This window comes from Neolamprologus multifasciatus, chromosome 17, assembly GCF_963576455.1.
Source record: "Neolamprologus multifasciatus chromosome 17, fNeoMul1.2, whole genome shotgun sequence".
Classification (NCBI taxonomy): Eukaryota; Metazoa; Chordata; class Actinopteri; order Cichliformes; family Cichlidae; genus Neolamprologus; species Neolamprologus multifasciatus.
In genome coordinates this window covers 4,892,544-4,919,111 of record NC_140455.1, presented here as the reverse complement: position 1 = coordinate 4,919,111, position 26,568 = coordinate 4,892,544, and the positions used below count along the sequence as shown (strand labels likewise).

Sequence of the window (26,568 nt, the reverse complement as noted above, 5' to 3'; positions counted from 1 at the left end):
TTACCACGAAGTGTACACTGGACCACGCTTCAAATTTGGGGAAATCGATGGCGCATGTGGAGTACACTTCGGATTGGGACAGCTGTCATCGTGTCGCTGTGACGTAATAGGTCTCAAAATGCATACTCCGAGGCGTGCGGTCGCTGGATTGGGACACAGCCTCTGACTGTTGAACAGATAGTTCAGTCTGTACATGTCTGTTTACACTCACAAACACGTTTTCAGACAAAATATTAAAGACATTCAGCATCTCTCATGTTTTTGTCATTCTATAAAAACAGCTGCTTTTAAAACTGATCCAATCACAGAAACATGAACTTGCATATCAATCAGATTAATATGTACAGCTTTGATGTCACTAACATCTCCTTGAACTTTTCATTGATGGTGATTTGTGGCATTAGTAAAAAAGTTGAGACTTAACCTCTTAAGCCCCAACGCCCCCTGATACGGGGGCAAAAGGCAGGAGATCAGTTAGGCTTGGGGCTTAAGAGGTTAAAAACAGCGAGCAGTGTCTTCGTAGTAAAGGGCCCAGTGCACTCTCAGTGCTGCTGTTTATTACTAAGGTGACGGCTGCACATTAGAGCTTTGACACTTAAAACTGGATCTATTGAAACATTTAAGCTTACTGTCCCACAGCCTGATGAATGAGACATGGAAATCGCTGCAGTTTGTGGCCGATCAAAGTGAAATGAATGTGATTGGTTGAACAGGTATTCTTGGTGTGTGTTCTGTGTTTCCAGCAGTGTAAAAAAGACTGAGCAGCAGATTAGAATCAAGTAGAACAACATTTCTACATTTTATATTGAAAGTAGAAACTAGAGAACAGACAGGAGTCAGAGATGAACATTTCTGCCTGTTTGATGTCCTCCTTGAAAGTAGAGATGGTTTCTATGGAGACCGTTGAATGAGCACAGTGGCGCCCTCTCTCTGCTGATATCAGTCAGTCAGCCAGCAGTCTGGTTCTGTTTCATCTATATGACAGTAATTCTTCAAAAAAGATCTCATTTATTTCATTAAACTTTGGATCTGGCTTTTTAAGTGAATGGAGAGCCTTTATTGGTCTTCACAGTCCACCGTTACAATAATAATGACACTTTGGCTGTTTTCTTTTATACGTGCACATGTGCAAGCTTGGAATAAATAGAAGCTGCATTATTATGGCTCAGGTGCTGCTATCTCTGCCCCTTTTTTAATCACATGTCATGTCATAACCACGTGTGCTGTTCTCAGACATGTATTGTCCTTTCTTTTAGTCCCATTGATGAATTTATTTATTGATTTCTGGCTCCAAAGCTGAAAAAACCCATCTGCTGATCATCTAATAATTGCAGACATGTTAAGTTAAAGATGAAACTTTGTCAAAGGTGTGCAGATGCCCCGCCCACACACACCTGTCCCATATATGAGCTGCTCTCAGCCCCCACACTGTAGAGCTGCAGAGAAAAGTGGTTCAAAGCTCCAGTTAGTGCCTCTGAAAGTTAACGTGGTAGAGACACTGATTCCTCGACTGCTTTAATTCAGCTGTTTAACACTGAACATCAGCTTGGATGAAAATGGAAGTTACTATGGAGCTTTATTGAGGGGAGGCGTGTGAAATGTGAAGAAACATGTTTGGGTAGTGATGGGCAGGTAAAGCCTCGTGAATAAAAAAAGAAATTCTCAGAGGATCATTTAAGAATCAGAAAGGATTTTATTGCCAAATGTTGAGCAAGTTTACAACATTAGGAAATTGCTTTTGTACTTAGTGCAAGACATACTGTAAAACAAACACTTAAATAAACATAAAAATAAGAATTAAAAGTGCTAAGCAGATTGATATGTACATGTACGCAGGAGATGATCAGTGCAAAATTGGAATAGGTGCAGTGAACACAGTAAAAGGGTCATGTGTTTGTGGTGGTAACAGTCTTATGGTTATTGTTCATGAGTCCAACAGCATAGGAGAAGAAACTGTTCTTATGGCGAGAGGTTTTAGTCCGAATGGACCGGAGCCTCCTGCCTGAGGGGAGCAGGTCAAACAGACTGTGTCCAGGGTGAGAAGGTCAGCTGAGATCCGAGCTGCACGCCCCAGAGTCCTGGAGGTGTACAGGTCCTGCAGAGATGGGAGTCTGCAGCCAATCACCTTCTCAGCAGAGCGCACAGCACGCTGCAGTCTCTGTAGTCCCTGATGGTGGCTCCAGCGTACCACACGGTGATGGAGGAGGTGAGGATGGACTCGATGATTGCAGTGTAGAATTGCATCATCGTCCATGTTGGCAGGTTGAATTTCTTCAGCTGCCTCAGGAAGTACATCCTCTGCAGGGCTTTCTCTATGACAGAGGTGATGGTGGGCTCCCACTTCAGGTCCTGGGTGATGGTGGTACCCAGGAAGGAATGAGTCCACAGAGGTGATGAGGGTGTCAGTCAGGATGATGGGGGGGAGTGGGGCTGTGTGCTTCCTGAAGTCCACAATAATCTCCACTGTCTTCTGGGCATTCAGCACCAGGTAGTTGCGGCTGCACCAGGACACCAGACGTTCAACCTCCCTCCTGTAGGCAGACTCATCCCCGTCCGAGATGAGTCCAATAACGGTGGTGTCATCTGCAAACTTGATTAGCTTGACAGACTGGTGGGTGGAGGTGCAGCAGTTAGTGTACAGGGAGAAGAGCAGAGGAGAAAGAACAGCCCTGAGGGGAGCCGGTGCTGATGGTCCGGGAGTCCGAGACGTTCTTTCCCAGCCTCACATGCTGCTTCCTGTCCGTCACGAAGTCAGTGATCCACCGGCAGATGGGATCAGGCACATTCATCTGGGAAAGCTTGCCTTGGAGATGGTCTGGAAGGATGGTGTTGAAGGCAGAGCTGAAGTCCACAAACAGGATCCTGGAGTAGGTTCCCCAGTAGTCCAGATGCTGCAGAATGAAGTGTAGAGCCATGTTCATAGCATCATCTGCAGACCCGTTGGCTCTGAATGCTGTTAAGAAATTACCTTCTTCTCTCTTCCCTGCGTTCGAGGATTCTGTTCCCTGTTAAAAAGATGACATGAGACTTCTCGAAGCTTCAAATCAAATTTATTACATGTTAATGGGGATATGCACAGCTCAGCATCAAAATGGCAAAATCCGCTGGGGCAGTCCCAGCCGCTCACATTTATGCACAACCTCCGTTTCTTAAAACTAGGTGCATTTTGATCCTTCTCTATCTTCTGCCTCTCTATCTCACGGCCTTGGTGTCTGCTCCTTAGCACACTATGTTTTCCTTCTCTTACCTTAACAGCTCCTTATCAGTATTACATTCATTATTAATTTCATTATTCATTTAAGTAGGTCATAGGTCAAGTTATTAGACACTCACACATGTAGCCCACACAGAGAATTGGGAGGCGACAGAAAGCTGGCTTAGGGGTTTACTGATGACTATACAGCCAAACCCCTAGCCTACAATAATATAATAAATCCTGCTTTGCTCCTACAATACTATATTCTCACAATGCAAACTACAGTGGGTCCAGGAGGGGGGGGGGGGGGGGGGGGCATGCGGGTCTTGAGAGAACCAGGTTCTCAAATGACTTCATGACCAAAGATGTCAGAGCCACAGCTGTAGTCATTTAGTCCTGTGATCCTTGGCTTCTTGGGGACAGGGACTATGGTGGAGGCACATGACATGCCTGCAGTGAGGAATTGAAGATGCCAGAAAACACTGGGGCCAGCTCATTCGCACAGTGTCTGAGAGTGGCAGAGGACACACCATCTGGGCCGGGAGCTTTCCGAGCATTCAGGCTCTTAAACTGCTTCCTCACATGTGCTTCATGAATATGAAGGGTTGTAGTGGAAGAAGGTGGAAGTGAGTTGTGCTGCGAGTTCACTTGTCTCCACTCTGTGAGGGTCAACAACAAACTCATGAACAAGCTCTTATTCAACTGTTTGCAGAGAAGAAATCTGTGCCTACATATCTGCCTGTGTCAGTACAGGAAGTCATTTCATCAAATTAGCCCACTTCCTGTGGTCACAGTCATGTCTCTGTTGTGTGGTTGCTAAGCTGCTGTTATTTTTCCACATATGGACTTGTTTGCTTTCCTGTGTGACCCACGCCCAGATCAAAGAATGGACTTGGGAGTTTCCCGTGCCTCTGTGCTTCCTGTGTTTGGTTCCTCTGCCCCTGTAACTGTTACATAAATGTAAATCTTCACCATCACTCTGACATCTGTAGGAAGGTATTTTAAATGTCTTTTCTCAGTTGTAGACGTTCCTTAATTTTTTTTGTTTTGCTTTTCTTAGGATATGTTCTTTATATTTACATACAGTCGTAGCCAAAAGTTTTGAGAATTACATAAATATTTGAAATTGGAAAAGTTGCTGCTCAAGTTTTTATAATAGCAATTTGCATATTCTCCAAAATGTTATGAAGAGTGATCAGATGAATTGCATATTCCTTCTTTGTCATTAAAATGAACTAAATCCCCCCAAAAAACCTTTCCACTGCATTTCATTGCTGTCATTCAAGGACCTGCTGAGATCATTTCAGTTATCGTCTTGTTAACTCAGGTGAGAATGTGACGAGCACAAGGCTGGAGATCATTATGTCTGGATGATTGGGTTAGAGTGGCAGACTTGACATGTTAAAAGGAGGGTGATGCTTAAAATCATCGATCTTCCATTGTTAACCATAGTGACCTGCAAAGAAACGTGTGCAGCCATCATTGTGTTGCATAAAAATGGCTTCACAGGCAAGGACATTGTGGCTACTAAGATTGCACCTAAATCAACAATTTATAGGATCATCAAGAACTTCAAGGAAAGAGGTTCAATTCTTGTTAAGAAGGCTTAGGAGGATTGTCTCCTAAAGAGGATTCAGCTGCGGGATCGGAGTGCCACCAGTGCAGAGCTTGCTCAGGAATGGCAGCAGGCTGGTGTGAGCACATCTGCATGCACAGTGAGGCGAAGACTGTTGGAAGATGGCCTGGTGTCAAGAAGGGCAGCAAAGAAGCCGCTTCTCTCCAAAAAAACCCATCAGGGACAGATTGATCTTCTGCAGAAAGTATGGTGAATGGACTGCTGAGGACTGGGGCGAAGTCATATTCTCCGATGAAGCCTCTTTCCGATTGTTTGGGGAATCTGGAAAAAGGCTTGTCTGGAGAAGAAAAGGTGAGCGCTACCATCAGTCCTGTGTCATGTCAACAGCAACTTCTTCCAACAATCCAACAACAGTTTGATGAAAGACAATGCATTTTCCAGCACGATGGAGCACCGTGCCATTGTGACAAACTTCAAGAAGTGATTATGACAGAATGGGTTGCTATCAGTCAGGATTTTGCCCAGAAGTTGATTGAGAGCATGCCCAGTCGAATTGCAGAGGTCCTGAAAAAGAAGGGCCAACACTGCAAATACTGACTCTTTGCATAAATGTCATGTAATTGTCGATAAAAGCCTTTGAAACATATGAAGTGCTGTAATTATATTTCAGTACATCACAGAAACAACTGAAACAAAGATCTAAAAGCAGTTTAGCAGCAAACTTTGTGAAAACTACTATTTGTATCGTTCTCAAAACTTTTGGCCACAACTGTATATTTATAAAATATATATTTTCATATACATTTCTGTAATATTTACTCCTCTAATATTCACAGATCTGCTCCACAAACACAACATGTCATGTGCCATTCTTTTATTTCTGTGGTCAAATCTTTTCTTCCAGGAGTGTTACTCCAGGGAATGATCCTGCTGTTTGTTTCTCCTGACATGAGTCTGACTCTAAATGGAGTTTGTGTTCATTAACTTATGCTGTCCTGCTTCTAAGTTCACCTCCTTTAGTTTAAAGGTGATATGAATCCATGTGAAGCTTTCAGTGAGAGTAAACACAAAGAATCAAAGCATCAACATGAAGATTAGAGTCTGAGAAACTGAAGACCTGCAGCGATAATCTGTCTCTGATCACTGCTGCCTGATTCTGTCTCTTATTTTTGTATTTGAAGACACAATCAGTCCACCGTGAACAAGGTTATCTTATAGAGCTGTAAATGAATAAATAACAGAATCAGTCCACCTTAAAGACTTTCATCTTACAGAGCTGCACATGAATAAAGACTTCCTGACTCTGACACCTGAAGTGCAGTTGGTGAGATGAGCTGTGAAACTGCTCATCTCTTTACAAGCTCCTTTAACTGCTCATCTCATAGATATCTCTTATATATCTCATAGAGCTCATGCTCATAGAAACAGTGAGACATCAAAGATCCACTAAAGCAAGACTGATCTGATCTGACTGAGATGTTTGAAACAGCTGCAGGATTTTCAGCCTGAGCTGATTCTGATGAATGAAGCTGTGTGTGAGTTTTAAGAAAAGAAGTCCTGATGTTGGAGATGCTGCTCACTGAGAGGAAGATTCATATCAAATCAAAGAAGACTGAAGATCTGAAGATTCTGGATAAGTGTGTTTAAACACACTTTGAGGATGAAAAACTGTGTTAATGTTAATTTTTGTGTACTTTCAGGTTATCACTGCTGTTGGGATCAGCCTGTCTGTCATCTGTCATTAACTTCCTGCTGAGGTTAAGCTGACATCATATGTAGGTAAAGTGTTACAGCAGAAGTTGGTCCATGATCACTGTCAGCATGGACATGAATGCTGTTTTTTTCCCCCAAGTGCAACACAAACCTTAAAACCCAACACTTTGTACAAGTGTTGGGTTTTAACAGCTTTAACCGTTTTTTCACATGCTACAGTAGGGAAAGGATCTCAGAGCAGCCCTTCTGCCCTCCGTCTCAGACCACTTCGAAGAACCAGCTTCCCCTGCAGCCTTTTATTTCTGTGACACAGTTTATACAAACACCCATTGTAAACCCCCCCCCCCCCCCCACACACACACACACACACTTTTTGAGTCATGTCCACCCATAGCTCAAAACTCCAGCCAGCTTGAAGAAGTATCCATGATGTAAATGTAAACAAAAGCCCTTTGCAGAGTATCAAAGTCTGCATGGCAAAGTGACACACTTTAGATGATCTTCATGGGAAAGTGCTGTCAGTTATTTTCCAGTCTCCTGGCATCTGTGCTGTTCACAGAATCACAATTCCATCGCTGAACTTCCTCCTGCCCGTTGGATGGAACTTGGCACTCTCCTTCATCCCTCAGGTTCTCATGTTCCAACGCTGCTGAAGATTTAGGGTAGAGCAAGTCCTACACCCTAGTTGTCTTCCTCAATGTCAACGTCGAATCTCTTTCACTCCTTCTGGTTGGTTGCTGTTCAAAAGTCTTCTCATGATGATCTTCTGGAAGCCCAGTAGCACAGCTCTCTGTGGGATGCCTGCTGTGCTGAAGGTGATCTCCTGCAGTCACTCCTTCTCATGGTACCTCACGACACCTGCAGGTTAAAACTGAAGCTCCTGTTTTCCCACACGGCCCATGCCATGTGTCAGCTCCACACAAGTAGACATGCACAAGAATGTTGCACATTTTCTCTGAAAAATTCCCCAGGGTTTCTCCCTTGGAGCAGCTCCACTCAAAACCTGTAACCCTGTTTCAAAGAAACATTAGTCAGTGGTTAAATGTTGAGCTTGTTTAACTCCCAGCTCCACCTGGAGCCTGTATCCTTGAGGACAAATCCTGTAAGTTGAAACAAACTTCACATTTGCAAACAACTGTAGCTCATAAGAGTAATAAAGTATTTAGCATCATAGAGACAAGTATCAATGCAGTTTCTCAAATCATTAAACCCCTGCTTTTTGCCATAATTTGCTCCAAACATGGATCATCTCAACTTCATTCCACATTGTAATCAGTGACTTTCCTTAAGTTTGTCAATCATAGTGGTCAGATAATGAGCCCCATATTAAACTATTCCATAATCACTGCAAATCTGTTCAATTGTCACTTGTCTGTCTGTGCTGAATCCCTTACAAGCACTCTTAAAGAAAAACATTATCAGTAGCATCCTAGGTCAGGCCTAGGTCACCAGATTTTAGAGGTGCTGTAAAAAGAAGTAACACTGGTTTCAAACACAGTATGTCTCACACTGTATTCACATTTTCCCCTGTAATATTTATATTTTCTCCAACATTTTCTCAACAACACAGTGTAATTGCATCACCAACATACAGTGGGGCAAAAAAGTATTTAGTCAGCCACCGATTGTGCAAGTTCCCCCACTTAAAATGATGACAGAGGTCAGTAATTTGCACCAGAGGTACACTTCAACTGTGAGAGACAGAATGTGAAAAAAAAAATCCATGAATTCACATGGTAGGATTTGTAAAGAATTTATTCGTAAATCAGGGTGGAAAATAAGTATTTGGTCACCTCAAACAAGGAAAATCCCTGGCTCTCACAGACCTGTAACGTCTTCTGTAAGAAGCTTTTCTGTCCCCCACTCGTTACCTGTATGAATGGCACCTGTTTGACCTCATCATCTGTATAAAAGACACCTGTCCACAGCCTCAACCAGTCAGACTCCAAACTCCGCCATGGCCAAGACCAAAGAGCTTTCGAAGGACACCAGGAAAAGAATTGTAGACCTGCACCAGACTGGGAAGAGTGAATCTACAATAGGCAAGCAGCTTGGTGTGAAAAAATCAACTGTGGGAGCAATCATCAGAAAATGGAAGACATACAAGACCACTGATAATCTCCCTCGATCTGGGGCTCCACGCAAGATCTCATCCCGTGGGGTCAAAATGATTATGAGAACGGTGAGCAAAGATCCCAGAACCACACGGGGGGACCTGGTGAATGACCTGCAGAGAGCTGGGACCAAAGTAACAAAGGTCACCATCAGTAACACACTACAACGGCAGGGAATCAAATCCCGCAGTGCCAGACGTGTTCCGCTGCTGAAGCCAGTGCATGTCCAGGCCCGTCTGAAGTTTGCCAGAGAGCACATGGATGATACAGCAGAGGATTGGGAGAATGTCATGTGGTCAGATGAAACCAAAGTAGAACTTTTTGGTATAAACTCAACTCGTCGTGTTTGGAGGAAGAAGAATACTGAGTTGCATCCCAAGAACACCATACCTACTGTGAAGCATGGGGGTGGAAACATCATGCTATGGGGCTGTTTTTCTGCCAAGGGGACAGGACGACTGATCCGTGTTAAGGACAGAATGAATGGGGCCAAGTATCGTGAGATTTTGAGCCAAAACCTCCTTCCATCAGTGAGAACTTTGAAGATGAAACGAGGCTGGGTCTTCCAACATGACAATGATCCAAAACACACCGCCCGGGCAACAAAGGAGTGGCTCCGTAAGAAGCATTTGAAAGTCCTGGAGTGGCCTAGCCAGTCTCCAGACCTCAACCCCATAGAAAATCTGTGGCGGGAGTTGAAAGTCCGTGTTGCTCGGCGACAGCCCCAAAACATCACTGCTCTTGAGAAGATCTGCATGGAGGAATGGGCCAAAATACCAGCTACTGTGTGTGCAAACCTGGTAAAGACCTATAGTAAACGTTTGACCTCTGTTATTGCCAACAAAGGTTATGTTACAAAGTATTGAGTTGTATTTTTGTTATTGACCAAATACTTATTTTCCACCCTGATTTACGAATAAATTCTTTACAAATCCTACCATGTGAATTCATGGATATTTTTTTTCACATTCTGTCTCTCACAGTTGAAGTGTACCTCTGGTGCAAATTACTGACCTCTGTCATCATTTTAAGTGGGGGAACTTGCACAATCGGTGGCTGACTAAATACTTTTTTGCCCCACTGTATAGCCTGTAAACACAGTTTCCTTCACACAAAAATCCAGTAATCCTGTAAAAAATATTAACCAATTGTGTGTCCTGCTGTAAATCACATGATTAACCCTCTGCTGTAGAAAAGTAATGTAGATGTTAGCGCTGCGCAGGTGTATACCCACTTTCACTGTGAGCAATACTAGGTCATGAATAACACACCGCTGGTAAATTCACAGACACCCAGAAAAATTACAGCTGAAAGGTTAAATATTAAAACATAGTCATGTGACCCAAAGTTTCCTCCTCTGGTGTCCTCCTGCTTCTGCAACAAAAGAAACATCCATACATCCACCCCTTTGTCACATCTGGGTGGGGGTTAACCTTGCATAGGGGTGTCAAGTCAGTCAACTCTTCTTAGCTTTTACCAGTCTAGTCAGGTCCCCATTTTAATTTCACTCATTATTTATTCATTCATTCATTCATTGCTGATAGTGGAATCTGTCAACTGATTTCGTTTCCACCCTCAGCAATATGACGCCATTTCAAAAAGAAAAAGAATTTAGATTACCCCACTGAATCCTTTTACACAGGGACTCACTCTCTAATTGGTGTTTGCTCACTTCCTGTTCCTGCTCAAACACAGTGGTGTTTTTGAGTAGCTGTTTTTATAGTATAATCTTCACGTGCTTCATCCTGTCCCTCCTGCACTTTCCTGCTCATTGTCTCAGATGTTTAGTTACTTCTCGGCCTCCTTTAGCAGTAATGATATCTGTAACAAATGTAGCATATTTGCAGCTCTGGAGGCCAGGATTACTGAACTGGAGACTCGGCTTTGCACCCTTCATTCACCCGTAGCTAGCCAGGCCCCTGTAGCTGGTGCAGCCGAAGATAGCATAGCTGTTCCCCAAGCAGGTAGTTCAGACCCCAAGCAGCTGGGGAAAGAGGGCGGCTGGGTGACGGTGAGGAGGAAGCATAGTCCTAAACAGAAGCCCCAGGTACACCACCAACCTGTTCATGTGTCTAACCGTTTTTCCCCACTCGGCGACACACCTGCCGGGGGTCAAACTCTGGTAATTGGTGATTCTGTTCTCAGACATGTGAAGCTAGAGACACCAGCAACCATAGTCAATTGTCTTCCAGGGGCCAGAGCAGGCGACATTGAAGGAAATTTAAAACTGCTGGCTAAGGGTAAACGTAAATTCAATAAAATCATAATTCACGTCGGCAGTAATGACACCCGGTTACGCCAATCGGAGGTCACTAAAATCAAATGGTAAATGGCCTGCATTTGTATAGCACTTTTCTAGTCCCTAAGGACCCCAAAGCGCTTTACACTACATTCAGTCATTCACCCATTCACACACACAGTCACACACTGGCAATGGCAAGCTACATTGTAGCCACAGCTGCCCTGGGGCGCACTGACAGAGGCGAGGCTGCCGGACACTGGCGCCACCGGGCCCTCTGACCACCACCAGTAAGCAAACATGGGGTTAGTATCTTGCCCAAGGATATTTGGCATGCAGCCAGGAGGCAGCCTGGGATCAAACCACCAACCTTCTGATTAGTAGAAGGACGGTGGTAGGTAAGGCTGCACTTTTTGCAGTGATCTCGTATTGAAAACTATTCCGCGCGTATTTATAACAGGTCCGCGGCTCCGAACCGTAGTAAAGGGACCTCTGGCTAATACGTCGGGTTCGTGTCAGGCTCGTAGCCGAAAACTAGCTTTACTTTGTTGTCTGGGTCAACTTTGTTTAGCGAGAGACAGAGAGAGGCGTTGAAAGGCTGCTCCAACAGAACTTATTGTTTCAGAGGAAAACACGAAAAAAGCAGAGTCTTAATAGCTTACTTACAACTGGGCTCGTCAGGCACTCTTTTTGGCTGCAGTGGTTATTATTATATTTACATGCTTCCACCTCCCGTTTTTGCTCTGTGACAGTTCATACTTTTCGACTCTAATTTATCTCCTTCCCTGGCGCTCACAGACACATAACGGGTATGGCAGTCCATTCTCCCTGCAGCACTACTCTGCCCATAAGTAAGTAAGTAAGTAAAACTTTATTTATATAGCAACTTTCAAGATAATAATCACAAAGTGCTTCACAGAAGCTAAAACCTAAAAATAAAAATCAAACAAAAGCAAGTTTAAAAAGATGAGTTTTAAATAAGGCTACATTCTTTAGGGCGATGCCTGTAACACTCTCCCCCTTTGCTTTCATATTAAATAATTTAAAAAAATATTTCTTCACGTCATTATTAGACGCGAGATTGAGCCTCTTAATGCGTGTTTTGTTTGGGTTTCCACCAAAGTGGAATTACCAAAATAGAGAGGGGATAGCCTAACATATGAAACAGGAAGAGACCGCGTGTAATCCCTTTATTTCAACAAAGTAACTGTATTCTGAATACCACTTTTTTAAACGGTAACTGTAACGGAATACAGTTACTCATATTTTGTATTTTAAATACGTAACGGCGGTACATGTATTCCGTTACTCCCCAACACTGCCCCTCGGTATCTGTACGTCCGGTTGGGAATGTGTTTAGTGCAGTTCTGCACAGATGAGAGGTGTGTCGAAGGAGTAACGTATTTACTTGCATTCCTGTGTGAGTTAATCCTGTGTGCATGCTTACCATGTGAGTATTGTAAGATGAGAGTGATGCTTGTTTGACTTTATCTGTGTTATTTACTAAGTAAGATGCTAGTCCTGTTGCTATCGCTAAGATGCATTTTTTGGCCTACTACAGGCAGCCTTGGGTTCAGCCCATATTCCATTTCATATACGACTTACTGTCAAGCATTGTGGTTGTAGGTGGATGTAACTATTTACTATGTTTATTATCTGAATCGTTGTAATCTGCAGAGGTCCTGTTTGCCAATGTATATACGAGCCAGAAATTCATTTATGGTCTTAGGGTGCCATCTAGTGGCCATGTGGTTATGGCAGATTGTATAACATTACGCTGGAAACCCACAGTACTGTATAAGGGGTACACTGCTATTCATAGTGGTTATTACAAATATTTGTTCTTTCTGTTTACAGATGACCACGCACATACACCCACTCACACTCCCTCTACCTACATGTGAATACTGTAATGCAATCGCATCTCTACCAACACTGTTCATCCTGTTGATACCATCTGACACCTCCTTATTAAAGTTATTTGACCTACATCACTGTGGAGTACCATTCCTTCTGACCGAGGACAACTCAGTTGAAGCGGCAATCAATGCAAACATATATTACAGTATCCAAACACATAGTAATCACTTCCTCCTTTCCTTCTGATTCTTCTGTAACTCACTGATATATAAATGTGTCCTCTCCACTCGACCTCCCAGTAACAGCGACCAGTCAGACCATTTCTACACTGCAGCTGAGGATAAAAATCAAACCTGTCTGGATGATCAGGATATGACTGAACCTCCTCCACATGTGTCACCTTCCTGTTGCTGTCAGATAGTTTGAGCCATTTGTTCACTGTGTTTGTGGTGATTGTGAGTTGACAGGAATCTGATGGAGAGAACAAACACAATCCAGCTGCAATTATTGATCCATCATCTGTTCATTGATTGACACTTTGATGATGACTCCTGACATCAGAGATGTGAATGAGTGATGTGACAGTTTGAAGATGGTTGAATGTGTGCTGCTTTGATTTCATTAATCAAATTAAAAACACACTTACACTTCCTCAGACCTGTTCTCAACCATCCGACTCCAGCAGGCTCCACCCTGAAAGGCGAAGGGGTGTGACACCAACACAGTCTCTTTCAGCATGCACACATGGACATTACATGGCTCTCATACACGTACTGTTAAGACACTGAGGCTGGCTCAAAGCACGGCTCCACTGTTTTAGGCATTCAAATACAAAAAAGCATATCAAATTTGCGAGGGCCTGTCAGGAGTTGGGCCGCCGCATTATGCAGATGCAAGAGTAGGGCCTGGTTAATACCAAAATAAAGACTATTGCAGTAGTCAAGCCTAGGAGAGATAAATGCATGTATCACTCTCTCAAAGTCGGTGGATGACAACATGGTCTTGGTTTTTTCAATGACCCTCAGCTGGAAAAAGCTGGTTTTAATAACAGAATTTATTTGTTTCCCAAATGAGAATGAACTATTGAGAAACACTCCTAAATCTTTTGCAAAAAGAGTTCTGAACTTTTCCAGTGGGCCAAGGTCAACATTAAGGGAAGAATAGGGGGCAGATGGGCCGAATAGTATGACCTTCGTTTTTTGATCATTTGTGTGCAAAAAAAATTTATGTGAACCATGATTAATGTCATCAAGACAGTCAAGTAAGACTTTAAAGGAGTCTGCAGAGTTCTTTTTAAGGTGAAAACAGATTTGAGAATCGTGGAACAAGTTTCCATGTTTTCTAAAAATAGAACGTAGCAGGAGCATATACAGGGACAAAAGTATCCGGTCTTTAAGTGATGACGTGAGGAATCCTGATTCCGGAACCAAACTGCTCTGCATTTAATAAGGCTATTGTGTTTTTATCGTGTTTTGACGCTTTGTATCTTTTTCTGTTTAATCTGAACAAGGCCCTAAAAACAGTCAGTGATCACTGTCGGCCTCTCTCGGTTTTTCTTACAGCTAATCATTTTAAAGCTCTTGGTTTTTAAACCCTTGCAATGTAACTGCAGCCCATGCAGGAGTATATTAATGACTAACCTCGTATTGTAAATGGATTATCTCAGTTGTTCTCCTGACTGAAGTTTGGTCCGTTTACAGCATCCTACCATGCAGTTGCATTTGTCCCTAACCATCGGGAACCCTCACGTTAAGCTTTATCAGTGGAAAAAAGTTAGCGTTCATCCTCCAGCTTCACTGTGTTTCTGTAATGCTAACATAGCTGTGTAGCTAGCAATCACGTAGCACATCATTATATACCAGCTAGCCCAACTTCAGTAAACCTACAAACGTCACTGCTGTTTACTTTCCTGTCTTCATTTATGCTGGAAGTGATAGCAGAGCTGTACGTGTTAATTTGTTTCAAAAATCTCGCAGTCAGAACATGCTATATTATATTTAGAGTTTGGAAGCTAGCGAGCTAACTCCCTGCTAATGTCTAACTCTGTTAAATATCATAAATCTTGTTTTCATGGATGCCTGAATGTTAAACTTAATTGTTACACCTGGTAAAGCAGCAACGCTGATCATATTTTTAAAGGTGAAAGAATTTAGACAGTTTTTAAACTCTCAGTAATGCTGTAGTGATCGTTTTTAAGACCAGATTGGGCCAAGGACAGACCCTTGTGGGACCCCACAGGTAAGCGGGAATAATGTGGAAGAAGAGCCATCAAACCTGACAGAAAAACACCTGTCTGTTAGGTAGGATCGGAACCATATAAGTGCAGTACCCTCAATGCCCACACAATTTTCAAATCTTGATATAAGAATTCCGTGATCCACTGTATCAAATGCTGCACTTAAATCCAAAAGCACTAAAATGAGAATCAGTAGTCAATAAAAGATCATTAAGAACTTTTAAAGCACAGTTTCATTGCTATGTGGCGCTTTAAAACCAGACTGAAATAATTCTAAGATGGTTAGTCTCCAGAAAAGCTTGAACCCGGAGAAAGGCAACTTGGGACACAACACATGGCTGACACTTTATTAGGTACACAGTGGCCACTATCTCAGGTACAGCAAACCTGTGACCTAAGAAATTGTATCTGAAGTTACAAAATGTTGTCTATGTCCAAATATTTATGGACCTAACTGTAGGTCTACTTTTAATGAAACTCTCAACATGACTTATCAGTTATCATTAAAGTTCCTGCAAACAGACTCCTTGGAGACCCCGTACATAAAATACGTGCAGTTCACGTACTACGTACGGCGTGTACTACAAAGTACGAGAAGTGCGGAAGTGAGAGGATCATGAAATGGGATGGTCTAGCCTTCATCACAAATATAAATATGGCCAATATTAAAGTTAGTATTATATCAATCATGATTAGTTATTACAGCAGTAAACTTGAACTCTGTCAAATACTGAGCTTCAGTAAAGATTCAAGGTACATTTATTTATATTTCCTATCACCTTAAATCTTCACTCAAAGACAAGTATCTTTGACAGTGTATATATAGATGTATTATATATAAGAGACAAATATTGTTCCTTTAATATGTTGGCATTATTACATTTGGCTCAATGCTTACATATATGTGTAAAAAGCAAATGTACGAGCTGTGATAACTGTGTCTGATAGAATGAAGAGTAGACTGATATATGAAATATTCCTTTATTGGGTGAGAAAATCAGACCATGTCATAACTGCTTTAAGTCACACAGAATAGATATCAGAGCCTTAAACAGGCTGACTTCTGCTAAATGGGTCAAACTGGGCAGAAAGTCTACAAACACATAACATCCTTATAGAATATGATGTAACACTATAGATCAACTTACCTCAGGATATATAAAGCATATAAACAATTACAGCAATATGATGCAACAAACACAGCAGTGCTACTGATCCAAAATACTCAAAGCTTCATAGAACTGAAACAAACATTTATTTTTAGGTCCATTCTGCTGCTGATACATACTTTAGGTTTCTGAACATTAAACTTGTTGCTGCCTTTCATAGTGTGTAACTTGAAGGTGAAACACTATGAAACACTATCAACTTAACACTATCATTTAACAAAAGTTAAGGACATGCAGTAGTGACATATAAAAGCATCAGGAGTGAAAAGAGGGTCACCACCTGAGTCTGGGTGCAGTTTCCCCCTCCAGGGGCAAGGGTACCTAGACCTGGGGCTTAGATTACGCTTGGGGAGTGTGATTGTGTGCACAGTGTCTCTCTATGTCTGTCTCCATGTTGGTTGAGTGTTGAGTAATTGCATATGAGAGCATGAGGGTGGGAATGGATGTTTGTATCTGTGTGTGCCTGTATGTCTGTGTCCATATGTCAGGTTGGGTACCACCTCTCTGGGGACATCTCAGGCCCTCCAAGGTATGGAGGCCTATCTCCCCCCACCACTCCCCCTGCCAGTGGCAGACGCCCTCAGACATCGGTGCGTTGGTGGGTGTTTGTGTCCGGGGATGGGCGCCCAGGTACACACCGGCTCACTCCTTGGAGGCTGCTTGTCGGGGCCTGGAGCCTGGGGCTCGCTCCGGCCACTTCGGGGGTGGGGTGCCCTCGGCCTCTGGGCCTGGGGCTCGGTCACTCTGGCACAGCTGGCTGCCGGCGGAGCTCACGGGCACGTCACTGCAACCCCCCCTGGCTTCTGCTCCGTGGCTGCTGAGTGACCCCTCATCTGGGACTCTCCTCAGCTCTTTCTGGGACAGTGACGCGGCTGCCCCTCTGTTGGTCTTCCTTGGTCTTCCTTGGTCTCTTGTGTTCTGGGGGCCTCTGGATGTCTGGAGTCTTGATCTCCTCCATACCTGCTTCATGCCCTGGAGGACGGGGCTGTGGCCCCCCCACACCCTCTAGCAGATCATTACATGAAGGAACCTTTTAAAAACAAGCGCGTCCATGCTCACAGGTGTACACACGGGTGCTCACACACACAAACTACACCTATTTTGGCTCCTACCTCAAAGCACACTGTGCGCTGTCGATCTTACGTGCTGCACAATAATGTTTAATATTTAGTATTTACTGTTATATTCACATATATCATTGTGATGTTGTTTATTGTATTGCTCTAATCTTCTTCTGCTTGTTTTCTCTTTTTTCTTTCTCAACAGGTGATCCAGGAAAAAAAAAAGGACACAAAGACAAAGGTGATGAAGCAGATTTTCCTTTTCTCTCTATCTCTTTTCTCCTTTTTCTTTCCCTCTCCTTCTGTTAACTTTCTTCTGAACTTTTCTTCTTGTTTTTCTTTTTCGTCCCCGAGTCCAGTCTGGCCTGATTACAATAACTTAGAACTATGACAATCAAGTGGACCAGTATTGCAAAAGGCCCACTTGGGAAAGTAAATCTGTTGGGCATTTGTCTCGGCCTTCAGACAATAATTCTGATTGCTGCAGTGCCAGACAGGACACACACAAAAAAAGGAGTGAAAAGAGGGGAGTGGAGAAGAAAGCAGAGCCAGGGCAGGACTGGGACAAAAAATCATTTTGACTAGTGACCGGCCCACTATGGTATTATAGGAAAAGCCATAAAGCCTTTACAATAAACTTAAACCTACACCATCCTCCCTATTCTGCTATTCTAAACAGTACTTAGCAAAAGTATAAAACAACCTAATTTATAATTACATATACCTAAGTAATAAGGTTGCCAACTCCCAACAAAAAATGAAAAGAAAAAGAAATCGGGAACTCTGTCTCAAGATGCTTAATTGACAAAACCGATTTTAATTTAATACACGTATAAAACAAATGCACAGAAATCTATTATTTTTTTCCAGTAATTAAATAGATTCAACATCTTTCTTCAACAGAGTTACAGACTGCACAGATGGTACCTTCCCAAAGGAAAGAATACTATAACTTACTAGTGTAACCCATGGTTATTTTATTACCAATTGTATTCTATTTTTATTCTAATTTGAAGTGTTACCTTTTTGCTAAGTGTTGAGTTTTCCCATGTACCGTGAATGCACCATAGCGCTGTCCGTGGTGACTTTCTTTCGCTGCATCCGCCTGCACAGCGCTAGATGCGCAAAGCTGTGTGGAGATTCAGGCTGTATCCCAATTCAGGGTCTGCAGCCTTAAAGTACGCAGCCTCAACGATCCTCAAGGGCCGCGTACTCAAAGACCGCTAAGGCGAGGCTTGTGAAATGGGACGGTCTAGCCTCCGTTGCGCTGCCCAGGTTGCCTAGCAACCATCATACTAACAGCTGGAAACGTTTCATACAGCTTTGTTTGACAGAGATGGAGAAAATCGTTTGTTCATTTGTTTGTTTGTTTCTACATGAGCTTTGATCATTCTCTGATTAAGCTCAGCTATTGAACGGAGTAAAGGCTTTAAAACCAAGTTAGTACAAACGTCACTAATGTCACATGACTTTGCCGACATGTGACCAACAGTAATGTTTTAATGTTCTTCATTATTAAACATTTGCACATAAATAAGTGACATCATATTCAGTACTAGGGATGGGTATCGTTTAGGTTTTATCCGATACCGGTGCCAAACCGGTACTTTTGAAACGGTGCCGGTGCTTAAACGGTGCTCAAACCGGTGCTTAAAGAATGGAAAACACAAAAGTGGTCCAAAAACCTCTCATGTTCAGCTGTTTTTTTTGTAAAAAGATAACAATGTTAGCCTTTTCTGCAGCTATGGGGCATATATGGTATCATTCTTGGCTGGAAGCAGTGCTTAAACAATGGAAAAAAACACAAACTTTGTCCAAAAACCTCTCATGTTTAACTGTTTTCCACTTTTTCTTTGGTCATTTTAGCCTTTTTGGCCAGGGTGAAGGGAGTATCTGCCATCAAACAAGAAGACAGCTGCATGTAGCTATGATGGTGTTTGCTGTTCACCTTACATGCATTAATGTAATAACGTGGTTAGCCTACTCAACGTAAATTACACACGAACAACATTAAGCTACTCACGCAGAGAAGAACGGCTGCTGCTGCCATCATCATCCTCATCATTTCTGCTACACTGGCAGGGCTAGGGGCCAGGACTCTCCTCTTCGGGTTTTTGGGGGATGTTGCTAATTCCGGGTCCGATAACAGGCAACCCACAAGCAGTAGATGTGCTCGGTGTGAGGTCTCGCAGCAAGCTATCAAATACGGCGCATTTCTCGGCTTTTAAAAAAAACACTATGCGTCGCCAGGTGTTTCATCAGATTTGAGGTGTTACCTCCTTTGACAGTATCACAGTATCAGCTTAAAGCACTTGTTGCAGCTGCTGAGTTTGCATATTTTGCTGTGAAGTACAGCCAGACTTTTGACCGCTTCGCCTTGGATATTTTTAATTTGTAGCTCTGCTCTAAAAGAACGTACGTACCTGGACCCGCCTACTATTCTCGGAAACTTAAAATGATTGGCTAGAATCTAAAGTGTATCATTCCATACCAGTTGGTGGCGGTAATGCACCTTTCAGTTGTTTGCCAACCGCCAATACAAATGTAAGGAAGAAGAAAGTGTATCACAGCTCAGGAAAAAAAGCACCGAAATAAAGCACCGAAATGTGCGCTGCTTTTCGGTCTGGTTACTGCCATCATGGCACCGGATACCGGTACCCATCCCTATTCAGTACTCACTTAAAGTTTACTCTTCGGGCGCCCCTCATCCGCCATTTTTTTCGGCAAAATTATCCACACCCACTGCTGCATTATGCATTCTGGGATATGTTGGGCCACAAAGTCTACACCGCCATGTCCTTAAAATTCAAGGAAATTAAGGACGCATTTGAGAGCCGCATTTCGAGCAGCTTTCAAATTGGGACAGCCTTCGTCGCGTCGCTGTGATGTAATCGGCCTTAAAATGCGGCCTTTAAGGCTGCAGACCCTGAATTGGGATACAGCCTCAGTCCTGTAACGTGTTGCGCTACGGAATTAATGTTTTCTTTGAAGAATATCCTGGTGAGTCTCACAGTTGCAGATTAAGTTGTTCACAGTCCAGTTTCTGAGTATAAAACCAGTCAGGATATGTTTGTCGAAGATGTGATGTTTGTCGTAGAAGCTGCTAACGATTCCTTAGTTTCCTTAACCTGTGGAAAGTATGCTAGTGTACCCACATGTGCTCCTTGGGCTAATGCGTTGACATGTGACGTTTTAGCTAACACACCACGTGAGACACTTTTCATGCGTTATGATTTGCAGTGAAATGTACTTTTGTTGTTGGTAAATTGTTATTGGCCAATAAGAACTGTATAGATGTGTGATGTGTGAAGAGAAAAAAAAGGGGATGACACTAGAGAAACACATGTTTTATTTTACAAGTGAAGTGATTGCTCTGCACGCTGTGTGCAGGCTGTTTTTTTATTTTTATGAAATCTGCTGCAAGGACCAAGCGGTGCCATCTAAGGACTAGATGCCACTGGAGGTGCCTAGAAAGGACGTTCTCAATCTGAAGGCCACCTGTTTCCTTGGAAGGTGGTAGGATACAACGATTTGCAATTTTTTTAAGGATTAACGTTTTTTACTGAGATCTAGGGACGCTTTATGTTTTTACTTTTTTTACTTTTTGGGTCAGATCTGATTCCACTTAACACAAAAAAACTGATGCATCAAAAGCAAAAAAGTGACTAAAGACAATTAACACTTACTAAGAACACTGAATACTAAGTGTACTGAACTGAATGGACAGCCTACCTAATACATTTATGGACACTTTAAGTCATATATTGTACATTGTTGAAGATTACATGTTGAAAGGATTTAAATGTTTTGTTCATGCCTATGTTTTGGACCATTTAAATGTTGAATACACTCAAATCACTTCTTTTCCTTTAAGTTGTTATCTGAGGCTGTGTCCCAATTCAGGGTCTGCACGCTTGAAGTACGCATTTTAAGTGCGATTACGCCACCGCCACGTGACGACGGCTGTCCCAATTCGAAGTGTACTTCAAACGCATACTCCAAGTGCGCCGTTGAGTTCCCCAAATATCAAGCGTGGTCCGGTGCACGCTTCGTGGTCCCATATATCCCACATTTCATAGCGCGGCGGTGGGTGTGGATAATTTTGCCGCAAAATACGGCAGAAGGGAGCGGCCAAGAGTGAACTGTCAAAAGTAAGTACTGAATATGACGTCACTTATTTATGTGCAAATGTTTAATAACGAAGAACATTAAAACATTGCTGTTGGCCACATGGCAAAGTTATGTGACACTAGTGATGTTTGTACTTTAAGCGTTAACTTGGTTTTAAAGCCTCTACATCTAAATATATATATATATATATATATATATATATATATATATATATATTGTCGACCTTAATCTTACAGAGAATGTGATGATTTTGTGGATAATTAAAGTCAGTCATATATCCACAAACACAACAAGCTGAAAGTCAGTGATGCTGCTCGGTTTGCAGTCCTGAATATCACGGCACAAGCAGGATTCACTGCACTGTTAATGTTAGCTGTGTTATATTGCTGCCTCTGTTCGGTGGTGTCGAGCCAAACGGACTTTAATGTGTGTTTGAACGAGCTGACGGTTCACTCGTTAAGCTGAAAGAAAGATGCTTTAATCACAGCAGTCACACATGTGTCCACTGTACCATCTGGAACTCTTCTTGTTCAGCACTCGTAATAACACAAACACTAAATCCTCCTGTTTGTAGCAGTGTGTACACCTGAGACTGTCACCTGTCTGTCTGTCCTGCACTCTCTCTCTGTTTCTTTCTCTCTGATTGTGGAATAAAAGTATGAACATGTGTTTATAAGTTACACTTGTGTTTGAATCCTGCAGCTTATCACACATTTGATTTCCATGTGTGACGACTGCAAGTGTCCAGAGTGAGGACAGACTGAGGGACCCACTGCTGCACATCATCTGTGAGGCTTTGCACCCCTGATGATCCACCAGGACAAACTCAGCAGTGTGTGAGGAAGAGGAGGAGGAAGAGCCAGCAGCAGCTGACAGATGGAGAGAATAGACAGACTGTTCCCTGTTTGTGAAGGACTGCTAGGAAAGTTTAACATAACTAACTGTCTGTCCTGAATCAGTCTTATTAGGTGATGTTAAAATAATTTTATCATTCCTGTCATGACCCTGTGCCTTCTCAGCTGACTCTGTATGGCTACAAGTGTTTCTGTTGTGTTGCGTCTCTCTCTCTCTCCTCCCGCACACTGCGCTCTACCGGGGCGTAGTCATGACGACTCCAGCCCCTGGCTCAGACACCTGCAAGCAATCGTCTCATCACCACGCTCACTTCTTAAGGCGGCTGCCGAGAATGCTTCTTCGCTGGATTATTGTGTAACACTCGTCAGTGTCATTGCAAGTCTGAGCTTTTCCACGAGTTTCTTTTGTGCCGCAATTTACCTGTTCTTCTTCCCTGTGCCAGATTTCTCGTCAGCCTGAGGACCGATTTTTGGTGAGCTAAAGCCGGAGTCTGAGCTAACCTGAGCATCAGCGAAGGATTGTGTATATAGCCCCGTGTGTATGGAACGCCAGGACTGCCATAATGAATTAATTAAATACACCATTAAATAATTAATTAAATGTGTCAATAATTAATTAAAATTGGAATTAATTAATTAAATAAATAGTTATGAATTATGTGAATTATGAACATGTAATTAATTAATTATTGACACATTTAATTAATTATTTATGTATTTTACATTTTAATTAATTATTGACACATTTAATTAATTAATTATTGACACATTTAATTAATTATTTATGTATTTTACATTTTAATTAATTATTGACACATTTAATTAATTATTTATGTATTTCACATTTTAATTAATTATTGACACATTTAATTAATTATTTAATGATATATTTATTTATTTCATTTTGGCAGTCCTGGCGCCTGGCTCTCTTCTTGAATTAGTTTTATCTGTCAACCTCACCCATCAAACGCAGGGGGCGGGGTTAACGCTGCCCATACAGCTTCTCTAACTTTTCAATTCAATTCAATTCAATTTTATTTATATAGCGCCAAATCACAACAAATGTCGCCTCAAGGCGCTTCATAGATACAGAGAAAAGCCCAACAATCATATGACCCCCTATGAGCAAGCACTTTGGCGACAGTGGGAAGGAAAAACTCCCTTTTAACAGGAAGAAACCTCCGGCAGAACCAGGCTCAGGGAGGGGCGGCCATCTGCTGCGACCAGTTGGGGTGAGAGAAGGAAGACAGGATAAAAGACATGCTGTGGAAGAGAGACAGAGATTAATAACAGATACGATTCAATACAGAGAGGTCTGTTAACACATAGTGAGTGAGAAAGGTGACTGGAAAGGAAAAACTCAATGCATCATGGGAATCCCCCGGCAGCCTACATCTATTGCAGCATAACTAAGGGAGGATTCAGGGTCACCTGGTCCAGCCCTAACTATATGCTTTAGCAAAAAGGAAAGTTTTAAGCCTAATCTTAAAAGTAGAGATAGTGTCTGTCTCCCGAATCCAAACTGGAAGCTGGTTCCACAGAAGAGGGGCCTGAAAACTGAAGGCTCTCCCTCCCATTCTACTTTTAAATACTCTAGGAACAACAAGTAGGCCTGCAGAGCGAGAGCGAAGTGCTCTAATAGGGTGATATGGTACTACAAGGTCATTAAGATAAGATGGGGCCTGATTATTTAAGACCTTGTATGTGAGGAGCAGGATTTTGAATTCAATTCTGGATTTAACAGGAAGCCAATGAAGGGAAGCCAAAACAGGAGAAATATGCTCTCTCTTTCTAGTCCCTGTCAGTACTCTTGCTGCAGCATTTTGGATTAACTGAAGGCTTTTCAGTGAGTTTTTTGGACATCCTGATAATAATGAATTGCAGTAGTCCAGCCTGGAAGTAATAAATGCATGAACTAGTTTTTCAGCGTCACTCTGAGACAGGATATTTCTAATTTTAGAGATGTTGCGCAAATGGAAGAACGCAGTCTTACATATTTGTTTAATATGTGCGTTGAAGGACATATCCTGGTCAAAAATGACTCCAAGGTTCCTCACAGTGTTACTGGAGGCCAAGGTAATGCCATCCAGAGTAAGAATCTGGTTAGATACCATATTTCTAAGCTTTTCAGCGCCGAGTACAATGACCTCAGTTTTATCCGAGTTAAGAAGCAGAAAGTTAGTGGCCATCCAAGTCTTTATGTCTTTAAGACATTCCTGCAGTTTAACTAATTGGTGTGTGTTATCTGGCTTCATGGACATTGATTGGTTGCCGTGCAAAATAAGTCAAAACAGGTCGATCCTAGATAATCGATTGCTTGTGTAGTCTTGGGGCAGCCAGGTATCCCAGAATGCATTTCAAATCACAGGCAGCAATGGTGGTGGTGTAGTTTTAAAATGCCCCGTTTTCTGTCACCAACTACACTTTTAACAGTGTTTTAGCCGCGAATGTCGTGCCGTAATCTTCACATGTCTGGTCAGGTTGTCAACATAGAACATGTTTGCAAAGGTGCTCAGATGTTTTCAGAGATTTCAGTAGCTCTGCTAACAGTCAGCATGCAGAGTGCACCGAGGGGGTTACGTTAACCGGTTTGTTTACATATTCCACTCTCCGTGTTCCACATGTTGCATTCGCAGATTCTCATTTTCACCGAACGATCGTCTCTTTCCACCTGGTCTTGTGTCTCTGTGCTTCTGTAACATAAAGAACGAGCTGACATTTTTCTCACGAAACCAGCGATCAGCTCAACAGACCCTCAGTTTACCTGCATGCATCCTCCTCCTCACCTGTCAGCTGTTTAACACCTGCTGCTAATTCAAGAAACACGCCCACGTTACCTGGTGATAGTCACAGTTTAACTGGGCAGCCGGTGCTCGATATTACGCAACGTCAGCACATTTTTCTGCACAAGATAAGTAAATATAGTTTTTCCCGAGCGCAGAGCTGCTGGAGCTTGTTTCCCAACAGAGCACTTTATAGGCGAACCCACTTCCAATCACCGGCACACAGCTTTGAAACCTCACCTGAGTTTTAGCTCTCAGTGTTAAACGCTGGACTTAATTCACTCAGGTTTTGTCTGTCGGGTCACGTTTACTTTGCTGTTTTATTTACAACTGAGCAAATCGGTTTGGCTGAGGTTAAAGTTACGTTTCAGAACTGCACAGTTTTACAGACGTTTAATGGTTCACTGGCACATGTGTTAGACTGAACTATTCGCTTTTCTTTATCTGGTGTGTTTTGGATTTAACAGTGAATTTTGAGATTAAACTGACTTTTAAAATGTTTTTATACTAAGAGGAAAGAGAAGGCGCATTTCCACCGAGAGGAGCAGAGTTTCCAACTACATGTTCATAATGCAGACTGCAACCTGGACAGAAATATTATATCATCTGTTTTTTAATAGGTATTCTAAGCACCAGCGATCTGTTAGAATTTTTAGAGTTTACTTAACTAAAAATAAATGAGGTTAACATATAATTTGTGTGATTTTTTTTCTCTCTCTCTCTTTTTATTCATTTATTCATTTTTTTTGCTGCTCATGAATGAGACTAAAGGCAGGAAGGTGTCCTTTAAAACTAAACATGTTAGTAGGACCTCCCTATTTATATCATAGTTTATGAAATAGCACGTGTATTTCAGTAATAGCCTACTGATTTCAGTGTAGTGGTGAACAGTCACACAGCTCACGTGGGTGTTATCTGTGATACTCCTTAACTATAATTTATCCAGGTTAACTTCAGTTAACTCTGAGCGGCTGGATCGACGGAGGTCAGACAACAATTTTACATGTATGATCTTAAAACAGGACACAGCCATTATCCGTCCTGGCCTCATATCAAATGTGAACGCAGACTGAGTCTATGTTTGACGTTTGCTTTATATCTAATCTTCCTCTCAAACATTTAAACAGCAGCGAGTCTGCAACTGAGGGAACACAAACTCAAACTGTCCGAACAGGTTTGCTCGTTTCTTGCGTTCATTTGGTAATTTATTAAATGTATAACTGTTATTCTAATCTGCTGCTGAGTCTCTGACGCTGATGAAAATGCAGAAAACACAGATCACACCTGTTCAACCAATCGCTTTCATTCTGCTTTGACAAACTGACGGTTCATCTCTGTTACAGTGTTGCGTTAGACTGCTATATTTTTGTGTTCTTTATGCTGTAGATTTTCACGTCTCTGGAATAGTTGACAGTATTAAGGATGCTTTTCTGTAAAATCATATTGATATGACCCGTGAATTATCCGTAGATGACAGTTAGATTAGTCAGCTGGGAAACTCTGGGTTACCTCAGAGAGCTGAAGATATCGTGGATATGCTGACCTCGCTCTGTGGTGTACAGGTCCATTTACCCTCATGATTAATATTCACAATAAAAATATTAGCCGAACATCATGAAGTCTGTATGTGTGTCAT

The 26,568-nt window shown here is 42.3% G+C and overlaps 1 protein-coding gene and 1 long non-coding RNA gene across 2 annotated transcripts in view; both read left to right on the top strand.

Moving 5' to 3' along the window:
* The window catches only part of LOC146498779 (uncharacterized), a 319,599-nt gene that overhangs the window by 233,354 nt on the left and 59,677 nt on the right, over positions 1-26,568 (top strand). The window lies entirely within an intron of this gene.
* LOC146498784 (uncharacterized) lies at positions 5,019-11,398 on the top strand. Its single transcript, XM_085138249.1, has 2 exons — positions 5,019-5,123; positions 10,323-11,398. Exons 1-2 carry the CDS (start codon positions 5,019-5,021, stop codon positions 10,926-10,928), a joined length of 711 nt encoding a protein of 236 aa, XP_084994375.1. The 3' UTR covers positions 10,929-11,398.

Coding starts and splice junctions, on each gene's coding strand:
- LOC146498784 (XM_085138249.1), top strand. CDS start 5,019: ATGGTGAATGGACTGCTGAGGACTGGGGCGAAGTCATATTCTCCGATG. Junction 5,124..10,322: donor GCTTGTCTGGAGAAGAAAAG/GTGAGCGCTACC, acceptor CTGTTTTTATAG/TATAATCTTCACGTGCTTCA.